General features: G+C 47.0%; 1 protein-coding gene across 7 annotated transcripts; it reads left to right on the top strand.

The window, feature by feature from the left end:
• Positions 1–8,011: 8,011 nt before the first annotated feature.
• LOC144480864 (uncharacterized) lies at positions 8,012–13,577 on the top strand. 7 transcript variants are annotated; one of them, XM_078200485.1, is made up of 4 exons: positions 8,012–8,069; positions 9,650–9,820; positions 9,939–10,053; positions 11,577–13,577. In XM_078200485.1, the coding sequence occupies exon 4, from the start codon at positions 12,245–12,247 to the stop codon at positions 13,292–13,294; it is 1,050 nt and encodes a 349-aa protein (XP_078056611.1). In that variant the 5' UTR covers positions 8,012–8,069; positions 9,650–9,820; positions 9,939–10,053; positions 11,577–12,244; the 3' UTR covers positions 13,295–13,577. The 7 variants fall into 7 exon arrangements, with proteins under 7 accessions (XP_078056611.1, XP_078056614.1, XP_078056613.1 ...); XM_078200487.1 differs by lacking the exon at positions 9,939–10,053 and having other exon boundaries at positions 8,023–8,069; positions 11,577–13,571; XM_078200484.1 differs by lacking the exon at positions 9,650–9,820 and having other exon boundaries at positions 8,029–8,069; positions 9,905–10,053; positions 11,577–13,571.
• Positions 13,578–14,377: the final 800 nt, after the last annotated feature.

Here is a 14,377-nt window from a genome sequence, read left to right as displayed (position 1 = left end):
CGTCCCTTGAGTCTGAGGTTGTGCCCTGATATCGCTGTTCTGCCTTATCAGTAAGAAATTGGAAGTGAAAAAGTGAAGCAGTTTGATGGTCAAAATAAATAAAAACAAATTACCGCAGACGCTGAAATCTGAAACAAAAAGAGAACATGCTGGAAAATCTCAGCAGGTCTGGCAGCATCTGTTAGGAGAGAAAAGAGCTGACGTTTCAACCCCTTTGCTTTCATTTTATTTAATTTCTAACTATAGTCTGCCTTATATTTCCTGATTGTCTTTATTCATTTTCTTTTCCCCCACTCTTTCCTTCTTTGCTTCCCTTTTGACTCCTTTTCCTCAATTTTACCTCCCACCCACCCATCTTCCCCCCTCCCTCCAACCCACCCACCCTTGCCGCCTCCCTCCAACCCACCCATCTTCCCCCCCCTTCCCCCACACACCGCTCTCCACCTCCCCGCCCCGCACCCACTCATCATCCCCTCCCATCCAAACATCTCCCCCCACCCACTCACCCATCTTCTCCCCTCCCCCACCCACACATCTCCCCACCATCTTCCCCTCCCTCCTCCCACTCCACCCACCCATCTTGCCCACCCTCCCCCCACCCACCCATCCATCTCCCCCTCCTCCCACCCACTCATCTCCCCCCTCCCCCCCCACCCACCCATCTCCTTCCTCCCCCCACCTAACCATCTCCCCCCTCTGCAAACCCACCCATCTTCCCCCCCCCACCCACCTCCCCCCACCAACTTCCTCACCCACCCATTTCCCCTGCTCCCCCCACCCACTCATTTCCCCCCTCCCCCCACCCACCCACCCACCCACCTTTCGTCCCCTCCCCCACCCACCCATCTTCTCCCCTGTCCCCCACCCACCCACTCATCTTCTCCCCCTCCCCCCACACCCACCCATCTTCCCCCCAGACAGGACAGTTAGTGAGATTTTGCAGGCCCAGGCAAGTCGTGGGGATTACAGATAGTGTGACATGAACCCAGTATCCCGGTTTAGGCCGTCCTCATGTGTGCGGAACTTGGCTATCAGTCTCTGCTCAGCGACTCTGCGCTGTCGTGTGTCGTGAAGGCCGCCTTGGAGAACGCTTACCCGATTATCAGAGGCCGAATGCCCGTGACTGCTGAAGTGCTCCCCAACAGGAAGAGAACAGTCTTACCTGGTGATTGTCGAGCGGTGTTCATTCATCCGTTGTCGTAGCGTCTGCATGGTTTCCCCAATGTACCATGCCTCGGGACATCCTTTCCTGCAGCGTATCAGGTAGACAACGTTGGCCGAGTTGCAAGAGTATGTACCGTGTACCTGGTGGATGGTGTTCTCGCGTGAGATGATGGCATCCGTGTCGATGATCCGGCACATCTTGCTTGCAAAATCTCACTAACTGTCCTGGCTGGAGACAATACACATCTCTTCAACCTGTGCTTACCCCTCTCTCCACTCACATTGTCTGTACTTTTAAGACTTGATTACCTGTAAATACTCACATTCCAACCATTATTTTGTAAATTGAGTTTGTGTCTTTATATGCCCTGTTTGTGAATAAAACTCTCACTCACCTGACGAAGGGGCAGCGCTCCGAAAGCTTGTGGCTTTTGCTACCAAATAAACCTGTTGGACTTTAACCTGGTGTTGCGAGACTTCTTACTGTGTTTATCCCAGTCCAACGCCGGCACCTCCACATCACAGGTTTATATCAGACAGGAGATTGGTGTCACTGACTGTGGGATTGATTTATATAAAACAAAGAACAAAGAAAATTACAGCACAGGAACAGGTCCTTCGGCCCTCCAAGCCTGCACCGACCATGCTGCCCGACTTAACTAAATCCCTCTACCCTTCGGGGGACCGTATCCCTCTATTCTCATCCTATTCTTGGACTTATCAAGACGCGCCTTAAAAGTCACGACCGCATCTGCTTCCACGACCTCCCCCGGCAACGAGTTCCAGGCACCCACCACCCTCTGTGTAAAACATCTGCCTCGTACATCTCCTTTAAACCTTGTCCCTCGCACCTTAAAATGGTGCCCCCTAGTAATTGACTCTTCCACCCTGGGAAAAATCTTCTGACTATCCACTCTGTCCATGCCTGTCATAATCTTGTAGACTTCTATCAGGTCACCCCTCAACCTCTGTCACTCCAGGGAGAACAAACCAAGTTTCTCCAACCTCTCCTCATAGCTCATGCCCTCCATACCAGGCAACATCCTGGTAAATCTTTTCTGTGCCCTCTCCAAAGCCTCCACATCCTTCTCGGAGTGTGGTGACCAGAATTGAACACTATATTCCAAGTGCAGCCTAACTAAGGTTCTATAAAGCTGCAACATGACATGGCAATTTTTAAACTCAATACCCCGGCCGATGAAGGCAAGCATGCCGTATGCCTTCTTGACTACCTTCTCCACCTGCATTGCCACTTTCAGTGACCTGTGTACCTGTACACCCAGATACCTTTGCCTATCAATACTCTTAAGGGTTCTGCCATTTACTGTATATTTCCTATCTTTGTATTAGACCTTTCAAAATGTATTACCTCACATTTGTCCAGATTAAACGCCATCTGCCATCTCCCCGCCCAATGCTCCAACTGATCCATATTCTGCTGTATCCTCTGGTGGTCCTCATCACTATCCGCAAATCCACTAACGTTTGTGTCATCCGCAAACTTACTAATCAAACCAGTTACATTTTCCTCCAAATCATTTACATATATTACAAACAGCAACGGTCCCAGCACTGATCCCTGAGGAATGCCACTTGTCACAGCCCTCCATTCAGAAACGCACCCTTCCACTACTACCCTCTGTCTTTTTTGACCAAGCCAGTTTTGTATCCACCTTGCCAGCTCACCTTTGATCCCATGCGACTTCACCTTCTGTACCAGTCTGCCATGAGGGACCTTGTCAAAGGCCTTACTGAAGTCCACATAGACAACATCCACTGCCCTACCCTCATCAATGATCTTCGTCACTTCCTCGAAAAACTCAATTAAGTTCATGAGACATAACCTCCCCTTCACAAAACCATGTTGCCTCTCACTAATACGTCCACTTATTTCCAAGTGGGAGTAAATCCTGTCTCGAAGAATCCTCTCCAATAATTTCCCTGCCTCTGATGTAAGGCTCACCGGCCTGTAATTATCTGAATTATTCTTGCTACTCTTCTTGAACAAAGGAACAACATTGGCTATTCTCCAATCCTCTGGGACTTCCCCTGTAGCCAGTGAGGACACAAAGATTTCTCTCAAGGCCGCAGCAATTTTCTCCCTTGCCTCTCTCAGTATTCTGGGGTATATCCCATCAGGCCCTGGGGACTTATCTATGTTAATGTTTCTCAAGAACCCCAATACTACCTCCTTTTTGATCTCAACATGACTCAAACTATCTACACATCCTTTCCCAGACTCATCATCCACCAAGTCCTTCTCTTTGGTGAATACTGATGCAAAGTACTCATTTAATACCACGCCCATTTCTTCTGGCTCCACGCATAGATTCCCTCCCTTGTCCTTGAGTGGGCCAACCCTCTCCCTGGCTACCCTCTTGCTCTTTATATATGTATAAAAAGCCTTGGGACTTTCCTTAATCCTGCTGGCCAATGCTTTTTCGTGACCCCTTTTAGCCCTCCTTGCTCCTTGCTTAAGTTTCTTTCTACTTTCCTTGTGTTTCACACTTGCTTTGTGTGTTCCCAGCCTCCTGGCTTTGACAAATGCTTCCTTTTACTCTTTGACTCGGCTCACTATATCTCTCGTTATCTAAGGTTCCTAAAACCTGCCATACTTCATCCTTACAGAAATGTGCCGGTCCTGAATCCCTATCAACTTACACTTTAAAGCCTCCCACATGCCAGATGTTGATTTGCCCTCAAACATCTGCTCCCAATCTACATTCTTCAGTTCCTGTCTAATATTGTTGTAATTAGCCTTCCCCCAATTTAGCACCTTAACTTGAGGATTATACTTATCTTTATCCATCAGTACCTTAAAGCTTACTGCATTGTGGTCACTGTTCCCAAACTGCTGTCCTACTGAAACATCGACCACCTGGCCGGGCTCATTCCCCAATACCAAGTCCAGTATGGTCCCTTCCCTAGTTGGACTATCTCCATACTGTTTCAAGAAGCCCTCCTGGATGCTCCTTACAAACTCTACCCCATCCACTCTCCTAGCACTAAGTGAGTCCCAGTCAATTTAGGGGAAGTTCAAATCTCCCACCACAACAACCTTGTTACTTTTACACTTTGCCAAAAACTGCCTACATATCTGTTCCTCTATCCCCGCCGGCAGTTGGGTGGCCTATAGTAAATAATCCAGCAGGAGATTGGTGTCAGTGACTGTGGGGTTTATATCACAGTAAGGAGTCTAACAACACCAGGTTAAAGTCCAACAGGTTTATTTGGTAGCAAACGCCACTAGCTTTTGGAGCACTGCTCCTTCGTCAGGTGAGTGGGAGATCTGCTCATAAACAGCAAACAGGGCATATAAAGACACAAACTCAATTTACAGAATAATGGATAATGATTGGAATGCGAGTCTTTACAGCTAATCAAGTCTTAAAGGTACAGACAATGTGAGTGGAGAGAGCAACTCAACACTCTGATCAAGACCTTTGATCCGGACCTTCAGAACTCCCTCCGTGCTCTCATCCCACGTACTCCCCGCGTTGGAGATCTCTACTGCCTCATGAAGATACACAAGGCAAACACACCCGGCTGTCACATCGTATCGGGCAATGGGATCCTGTGCGAGAACCTCTCCAGCTATGTCGAGGGCATCCTGAAACCCATTGTACAAAGGTAATCAAGTCTTAAAAGTACAGACAATGTGAGTGGAGAGAGGGCCAAGTACAGGCCAAAGAGATGTGTATTGTCTCCAGCCAGGACAGTTAGTGAGATTTTGCAAGCCCAGTCAGGTTGTGGGGGTTACAGATAGTGTGACATGAACCCAAGATCCCAGTTGAGGCCGTCTTCATGTGTGTGGAACTTGGCTATCAGTCTCTGCTCAGCGACTCTGCGTTGGCACATTATCTGTAACCCCACAACTTGCCTGGGCTTGCAAAATCTCACTAACTGTCCTGGCTGGAGACAATGCACATCTCTTTAACCTGTGCTTGGCCCTCTCTCCACTCACATTGTCTGTACCTTTAAGACTTGATTACCTGTAAAGACTCACATTCCAACCATTATTTTGTAAATTGAGTTTGTGTCTTTATACGCCCTGTTTGTGAACAGAACTCCCACCCACCTGATGAAGGGGCACCGCTCCGAAAGCTTGTGGGGACCAAATTGGAGATATAAACTCAGGCATGTCAGGAATCACAGGTGTTAAATCATAGATCATAGAATCATAGAAACCCTACAGTGCAGAAGGAGGCCATTCGGCCCATCGAGTCTGCACCGACCACAATCCCACCCAGGCCCTACCCCCACATATTTACCCGCTAATCCCTCTAACCTACACATCCCAGGACTCTAAGGGGCAATTTTTAACCTGGCCAATCAACCTAACCCGCACATCTTTGGACTGTGGGAGGAAACCGGAGCACCCGGAGGAAACCCACACAGACACGAGGAGAATGTGCAAACTCCACACAGACAAAAGCAAAATCCTCCAGGTTCGGGACATACTCTGATGTTCAGTCTCCATCTACGAAGGGAGAAACAGGCTTCATGTTTGCTCAATGACCTTTCATCAGAGTGCACTGTGAGACTGTTAGCGTTTGTGAAGGAACAAAGTGATCATGCACCTTGGAGAGATACAAAGACATCTGCACCATGGATAAACCGTGGAAATGTAGGGACTGTGGGGTGGGATTCAGTTACCCATCTGCACTGCAAATTCATCAACGCAGTCACACTGGGGAGAGACCATTCAGTTGCTCCATATGTGGAAAGGGATACATTTGGTCATTCCACCTGCTGATACACAAGCGAGTTCACACTGAGGAGAGACCGTTCACCTGCTCTGTTTGTGGGAAGGGATTCACTAATTCATCTGACCTTCTGACACACCAGCAAGGTCACACTGGGGTGAGGCCATTCATCTGCTCCATCTGTGGTAAGAGATTCACTCAGTCAACACTCCTCACTGTGCATCAACTTGTTCATACTAGTAATAGACCTTTTAAATATTCTGATTGTGAGAAGAGCTTTAAAAGTAGGCGTGAAGTGCTGGCACACCAACGTGGCCACATTGGGGAGAGGCCATTCACCTTTTCCGAATGTGGGAAGAGACTTGCCAATTCATCCAACTTTCTAAGACACGAGTGAGTTCACACTGGGGAGAGGTTGTTTACCTGCTTTGTCTGTGGGAAGGGATTTGCTCAGTCAAACAACCTGGTTAGACACCAGTGAGTTCACAAGTGACTGCAGGAGTTGGATTCTGCTGTTATTGGGACTAAATCATGTCCATTCTGACTGTTGTGTTTTTTCTGCTGATAACTGAATTGAAGTTTAATATTCTGGATATATCTCTAATTAATCAACTTCAGTTTAAACAAATTGGTGTAGATTTTGTTTTTCCCACCTGAGTGTTTAACATCACCTGTCTGGAGTTCAGAAAGGACAATCTGGGGGAGGATCATACAGCAGGAACAAAACTTCAGCCTGGACACAGCCCAGGAGCATGATGACCATCCACATCCTGTCCCTGTGATAAATTCAAACACAGCGTTTCTTCTCCATCCAGTTATCTGACCTTTTCATTTTGTACATTCAACACTGATCTCCAGGGTAACATAGCTGTTATGTTCCTTCTTCATTTCTTACGTGATTATTTTTGTTTTCTACAAATTAATCCAGAACAACATATGGACCGTCACAATTAGCCTCCCGGTCCCACTTCTTTTGTCAATGCTTTCAACTACTTTGTCACCTATTGAACAGTTAATGTAACGTTCATTGTGGTTCTTTGTGGAGGTAATGAGATGAGTAGTACTGATCTTCTCTACTGCCTGTAGCAGGGAGGGTGCTAAGGTTTGTTGGAGTTGCTGTTGAAACTGGTCATGAGTCCGTTGAGTAGCAATGGGGAGTGGGACCCTGGTGGAAAGCACAGTCTGGATTGGCTGACCAATCATGAGCTGAAATGGGCTGTGATCAGAGATTTGAAAAAGAGGGATATAGAATCATAGAAACCCTACAGTGCAGAAGGAGGCCATTCGGCCCATTGAGTCTGCACCGACCACAATCCCACCCAGGCCCTACCCCCACATATTTACCCGCTAATCCCTTTAACCTACACATCTCAGGATTCTAAGGGCAATTTTTAACCTGGCCAATCAACCTAACCCGCGCATCTTTGGACTGTGGGAGGAAACCGGAGCACCCGGAGGAAACCCACGCAGACACGAGGAGAATGTGCAAATTCCACACAGACAGTGACCCAAACCGGGAATCGAACCTGGGACCCTGGACCTGTGAATGGTCATTTAGATACTAGAGGAGGTAGTGATCCAGTCATTGACCTTGGCCAGATCATCAGCTCCCTTCATGACAGCTTTTTTCCGTGTTGTTTCATCAGAGTCATCTAGAATGTGCAGAATTATCGAATTAAGCCCCAAATGATACTTTGTGCGCTAAACTAAGCAATGAACCTTTGGACAATTGATTCTATCGCAGGGGCAAGTGTGTTCGAGAACTATCAACTGGAAAACTCTTCTACTGTTGCACGAGAAAGAAACTGGTGATTCTGGAATCGAAACCAGTCAGAGTATGGTCAGGGGCGGAGTGGTGAGTGGAGGGGTGTTAATGTGCAGTTGGGATAGTTTAGAAACCTGCTTATTTGCAGGGGAGAGTCGGGGTTTAAATCACTTTGAGAAATGAAACATAGCAGAGTTTCCATTCACAGCAATTTGTTTGTGATTTTTAAAATAATAAATGTTGGGGTCAAAATTATTTCATATTCCTGTTTCATTGGGCAATGGCGCTATAGTTACCCAGCATTCACCCCGGTTGGGAATGTGCCCTATTCATTCTATGGGAGCCCGGTGCGCAGACGCGGTGCTGTATCTGGAACATGCGCAGTGCCACTTTGCTCGGAGGCCTGCGGGTGCGGGAGATGCTTCTTTCAGCGGGTGAGAGTCAGTGGTGGGGAGGGAGGAATGGAGCCGGGAGTCGGGGTGGGGAGGGAGCGGAGGCTTCACGAACACCCGCTGTAGGCTGCAAGGCCCCATAATGACCCCGGGGCCCCGTGACTTCAGCACTGCGGCTTTTACCCGGGAACAGGCCCAGAATATCGGCCGCCATCTTTTTGATTTGATTTATTGTCACATGTATTAGGATACAGTGAAAAGTATTGTTTCTTGTGCGCCATACAGACAAAGCATACCGTTCATAGAGAAGGAAACGATTGAGTGCAGAATGTAGTGTTACAGTCATAGCTAGGGTGAAGAGAAAGATCAACTTAATGAAAGGTAGGTCCATTCAAAAGTCTGACAGCAGCAGGAAAGTAGCTGTTCTTGAGTTGGTTGGTACGTGACCTCAGACTTTTGTATCTTTTTCCTGACGGAAGAAGGTGGAAGAGAGAATGTCCGGGGTGCGTGGGGTCCTTAATGATGCTGGCTGCTTAGCTAAGGCAGCAGGAAGTGTAGACAGAGTCAATGGATGGGAGGCTGGTTTGCATAATGGATTGGGCTACATTCACGACCTTTTGTAGTTTCTTGCAGTCATGGGCAGAGCAGGAGCCATACCAAGCTGTGATACAACCAGAAAGAATGCTTTCTATGATGCATCTGTAAAGGTTGGTGAGAGTCGTAGCTGACATGCCAAATTTCCTGAGTCTTCTGAGAAAGTAGAGGTGTTGGTGGCTTTCTTAACTATAGTGTCGGCATGGAGGGACCAGGGCAGGTTGTTGGTGATCTGGACACCTAAAAACTTGAGGCTCTTGACACTTTCTATTTTGTCCCCGTTGATGTAGACAGGGGCATGTTCTCCTTTACGCTTCCTGAAGTTGATGACAATCTCCTTTGTTTTGTTGACATTGAGGGAAAGATTATTGTTGCCGCATCAGTTCACCAATTCTCTATCTCATTCCTGTACTCTGTCTCGTCATTGTTTGAGATCCGACCCACTATGGTAGGTCTTGATCCAGCAGGGATTAGAATCATAGAATCCCTACTGTGCAGAAAGAGGCCATTTGGCCCATCGAGTCTGTACCAACCACAATCCCACCCAGACCCTATCCCCATAACCCCATGCATTTAACCTTGCTAGTCCCCCTGACACTAAAGGGCAATTTAGCATGGCCAATCCATCTAACTACATATCTTTGGACTGTGGGAGGAAAGCAGAGCACCGGAGGAAACCCATGCAGACACGGGGAGAATGTGCAAACTCTACACAGACTGTGACCTAAGCCGGGAATCGAACCCGGGTCCCTGGCGCTGTGAGGCAGCAGTGCCAGGGACCTGGATTCAAGAGCATGCGCGGCCATCACTGTGATACAACAGTGTGGCCCGGGTTTCAGGGTCCCGGTGATCAGGAGAGAAAATCTTTATATCCAGCGTGTCCTTTTCGTTGCAATCATAGAATGATTAAAGGACATAAGGAAGCCATTTAAGCCGTCATCCAATCCTGGCTCTCTGCAGGAACAGTTAGTGAGTCCTACTCCCCTACTCTTTCCTCAGCCCAGCATTTATTTTCTTCTTTTCTGCAGTTTGTTAAGTTCCATTTGGTTTTTACATCGGTTTGAGCTGGAGTGGAGATGGAGGGGAAGTTGCTGGGTTTAACCCCGAGGACTTTGGAACTCAGTTGGGCCCAGAAGTTTCCAATGTGAAATTGCCTGAGGAAGTAGATTCTAGGGAGATCAGGTTGTTAAATGGACAATGTGAGTACAACGTCAATGATTATTGTTTCAGAACAAATTTTTCTTTCAATGTTTTAAATCTATTTTAAATTTACATATTTATAGTATTTTTTATTGGGATTTGTGGGTCACTAACAAGACCAGCAGCAAATATTCCTCATCCCCAGTTACCTATGGAGGAGAAGATGTTTGACCTTCTTGAACCGCCGCAGTCAATGTGGTGAAGCTGCTTCCACAATGCTGTCAGATAAGAGGTAACATGGTTTTCACGGTGATGATGAAGGAACAGTGATGTATTTACTTAGCGCCTTTAATGTAATAGAACATTGCAAGTCATTTCATAGAAGTGTTACAGAAGTATCAAGCTACAAAAGGAGATAGTTGGGCAGGTGACCTAAAGCTTGATCAAAGAGGGAGGTTTTAAGGAGTGTCTTAAAGGTGGAAAGTGAGGTCGAGCGATGGAGAGCTTAAAGGAGGAAACGAGGCAAAAAAGAATGGTCAGCATTGGTGGAGTGATTAAAATCAGGAATGCTGAAGATGCCAGATTTAGATGAACAGATTTAGCTGAAAGAGATTACAGAGATAGCAGTAATTCCAACTGTGAATAGATTTGAAAAGAACCATGAAACAGAAACCTTTGTCGGTAAGTGAGCACAGGCATGTGGTAGGTGAACAAGATTTGATATGAGGAAGGACATGGACATCATGGTGTATGATCACCTGGAGAATATGGGGAGCATGGATGTGGAGGGTTGGGTTGGAGTGCATTAGGATAATAAAGTGTGGAGGTAACAAAGGAATGGGTGAGACTTTCAGGAGCAGATGAACTGGGACTGGGGTGGAAATAGATGGCCTGGGTGATGACGTGGTTATGTGGTTGGAAGCTCAGCTTGGGATGAAACGTGACACTGAGGCTGTGAACAGTCTGGTTCAACTTCAGAGAGTTATTTGGGAGAGGAATGGAGTCAGTGACTGGAGAGTGGAGTTTTTTTCTGACTGATTTTCCCAATATTTAATTGGATTAAATTTCTGTTCATCCAGTCTGGGTGTCAGACAAGTCAGGATGGTGTGTGACTTTTTTAAGTTTTTTTTAGTTTAAAGTTTATTTATTAATGTCACAAGTAGGCTTACATTAACACTGCAATGAAATTACTGTGAAAATTCCCTCGTTGTCACACTCCGGAGCCTGTTCAGGTACACTGAGGGAGAATTTAGCATGGTCAATGCACCTAACCAGCATATCTTTCCTATTTTGGGAGGAAACCGGAGCACCCGGAGGAAACCCCCGCAGACACTGGGAGAACATGCAGACCCTGCACAGACAGTGATCAAAGCTGGGAATCGAACCTGTGTCCCGGCGCTGTGAGGTAGCAGTGCTAACCACTGTGCCACCATCTCACCCCCCAGCGCTTGGAGGTGAATCTGGGATTCACACACACCTGCTGCGCTGGTCGTTCCAGATGGTGTGGTTTCAGGGTTCAAAGTTCTGGTTGTGATATAGATATGTAAAATCACTCTCCTTTGCACCTATCTCTTTCTCTCTCCTCCCATAGAGGCAAGAGTTGTATAGACTCAGACTGAGTGACAGGTTCCCTTCCCTGAAGGATGTTAGTTAACCAGTTGTTTTTTTTAATGACAATCTAGCAGATTTCATGGTCACTTTTTCCCAGTGTCAGCCCCAATAATTACCAGATTCATTCAGCTCAATTTCACAACCTTTGTGTTTTTGTGAATTCTCTATCACTCCGTTTTTTTCTGTTTTAAATCAATTTCACAGGGTCTTGGAAGGGGAGGATTTGCAGTCAAGAATCTTAGATCCTGTTGTGATGTTTGTTCTGACGGAGCTGCCCATTAATGGTAACCTGGTTATCATTCGGATTTTAAACATTGAAGTAAAAAGCATTGCTCGCAGTGGATGAAGCTGTTCCTTGTGTGGACGAGGCTTCAGCTGATCATCTGGCCACAGGAGCTACAAATGTAAATTTACTGAGGAGAAACCATGGAAGAGTGAGGACTGTGAGGAGGGATTCAGTTACCTGTCTGAACTAGAAACTCATCGCCCAGTCACACCGGGGAGAGGCCATTCACCTGCTCTGTGTGTTGGACTGGATTCCTCACTGGAAAATTCACAATGGTGAGAAGTTGTTCAAATGCTCCAGAGATGGGAAGGGATTCACTCAGTCATCCCACCTTATAATACACGAACAAGTTCACACTCGGGAGTGATTCGTTAAATTGTCTCAACTATAAGAAGAGCTATAAAAGTTTCCGTGAAGTGATATCCATCAACGTGTTCACACTAATTAGAGATTGTTTGGGTGCTCTTACTGTGGGACTAGGTTCAAGCGATCTTCTGACCTCACTGCACGCCAGCAAGTTCACACTGGGGAGAAATTGTTCCTCTGCTCTGAGTGTGGGAAGAGATTCACTCAGACATCCCACCTCATGGAACACAAGCGCGTTCACAGTGAGGAGAGGCCGCTCACCTGCTCCGAGTGTGGGAAACGATTCACTCAGTTATCTAAATTGCTGACACACCAGAAGGTTCACACTGAGGAGAGACCTTTCAAATGTCCCGACTGCACAAAATGTTATAGAAGTTCCTGGGAACTGAGGCGCCATCAAGGTGTTCACACTGAGGAGAGACCGTTCAGTTGCTCCTACTGTGGGACTGGGTTCAGGCAACTGTCTCAGCTCACTGTCCATCAGCGAATTCACACTGACGAAAGACCTTTTAAATGTCCAGACTGCAGGAAATGCTATAAAAGTTCTGGGGAACTGAGGCGCCATCAAGGTGTTCACACTGAGGAGAGACCGTTCAGTTGCTCTCACTGTGGGACTGGGTTCAGGCAATTATCTCATCTCACTGTACACCAGCGAGTTCACACTGACGAAAGACCTTTTAAATGTCCAGACTGCAGTCAATGTTATAAAAGTTCCTGGGAACTGAGGCGCCATCAAAGTGTTCACAGTGATGAGAGACCGTTCAGCTGCTCTCACTGTGGGACTGGGTTCAGGAGATCATCCCATCTCACTGTACATCAGCGAATTCACACTGGGGAGAGACCTTTTGAATGTCCAGACTGCGGGAAATGTTATAAAAGTTCCTGGGAACTGAGGCGCCATCAACGTACTCACACTGTGGAGAGACCATTCAGCTGCGCTCATTGTGGGACTGAGTTCAGGCAATTATCCCATCTCACCGTACATCAGCGAGTTCACACTGGGGAGAGGCCGTTCACCTGCTCTGTGTGTGGGAAGAGATTCACTCAGTCATCAGCATTCAAGGCACACAAGGTAGTTCACACTGGGGAGAGGCCATTCACCTGTTTCCAGTGTGGAAAAGGATTCGCTCGGTCATCCAACCTGCTTTCACACCAGTTAGTTCACACTGATGAGAAACCTTGCAAATGCCCAGACTGCGGGAAGTGCTATAAAAGTACAAGGGAACTGATGCGCCATCAACGTGTTCACGCTGATGAGAGACCGTTCTGATGCTCTCATTGTGGGACTGGGTTCAGGCAATCATCTTATCTCACTGTACACCAGCGCACTCACACTGGGGAGAAACCTTCCACCTGCTCCCAGTGTGGGAAGGGATTCTCTCAGTCATCCAGCCGACTGAAACACCAGCGGGTTCATCAGTGATTGCAGGAGTTGGATTTGTTGTTAATCACATCCAGGACTGAACGATGTTCATTGATGTAAATAAACCCCAGCCCAGTTATAGGTTTTAATATTTTGTATAAGAGTCAAATAAACAAGCTTTGTGTTACACACACAGTGTACTGTGTCTTTTTAATATCCCTTACACAAGGCCTTTTGTTTGCCAATTCTCCATCCTCACCTCCAATGACAAGTGTGAGGAGCTCAGGGAACAACTTTGTCACTAAGATGAGCCTCATCCATGCGTGCCCCCCCCCACCTGTTATACATATTCCAGCTCAACTCACTGGAACCCCGGGCCATTCTTGCTATCCTGCCAGGTCACAGGTACTGAGGCCAAAAGTAGTGCCCTAAAGTTAAGTTTCTTATTCAAACCTAAGATGCTTCAGTGCCACATCAGGGCAGGGAAAAGGGAGACCATTGGCTTCAGATGGACAATGGTAAAAGTTAATATCCCAATTTTTTCACTTAATTCTTTCAAGCAGAGGTTTAAAAAGTGAAAATTCTGCTGTTTATAGAAGTGGTTAAATACGCAATGACCCACCACATGGCAAGTAGTTCAGTATTTATCCCGTCACCGGCTCATTGGTTGCTTATGTGTCACCTGGAGCTGTTTTCTTGACAGTTTTTGTCAGTAACCGAATCTGCACCAACTCTCTGACAGAACATCTTACCTAGGCCCACTACCCGCAACTCCACATACTTACCTTGCTAATCCCCCTAACCTACACATCTTGGGACACTGAGGGGCAATTTACCATGACCAATCCACCTAATGTGCACATCTTTGTAGAGTGTGGGAGGAAATTGGAGCATCCAGAGTAAATCCAAGCAGCCAAAGGAAGTCCACGCAGACATGGTGGGGGGGGGGGGGGGGGGGGGGGGAATGTGCAAACTCCACTCAGTCACCCA

This window comes from Mustelus asterias, chromosome 30 (assembly GCF_964213995.1).
Source record: "Mustelus asterias chromosome 30, sMusAst1.hap1.1, whole genome shotgun sequence".
Lineage (NCBI taxonomy): Eukaryota > Metazoa > Chordata > Chondrichthyes > Carcharhiniformes > Triakidae > Mustelus > Mustelus asterias.
Note: the sequence above shows the minus strand (reverse complement) of the source record. Positions and strands in the feature narration are given on the sequence as shown.

Excerpts from the sequence above, each read along its gene's own strand:
- LOC144480864 (XM_078200485.1), top strand. The coding sequence starts at position 12,245 with ATGGAACACAAGCGCGTTCACAGTGAGGAGAGGCCGCTCACCTGCTCC.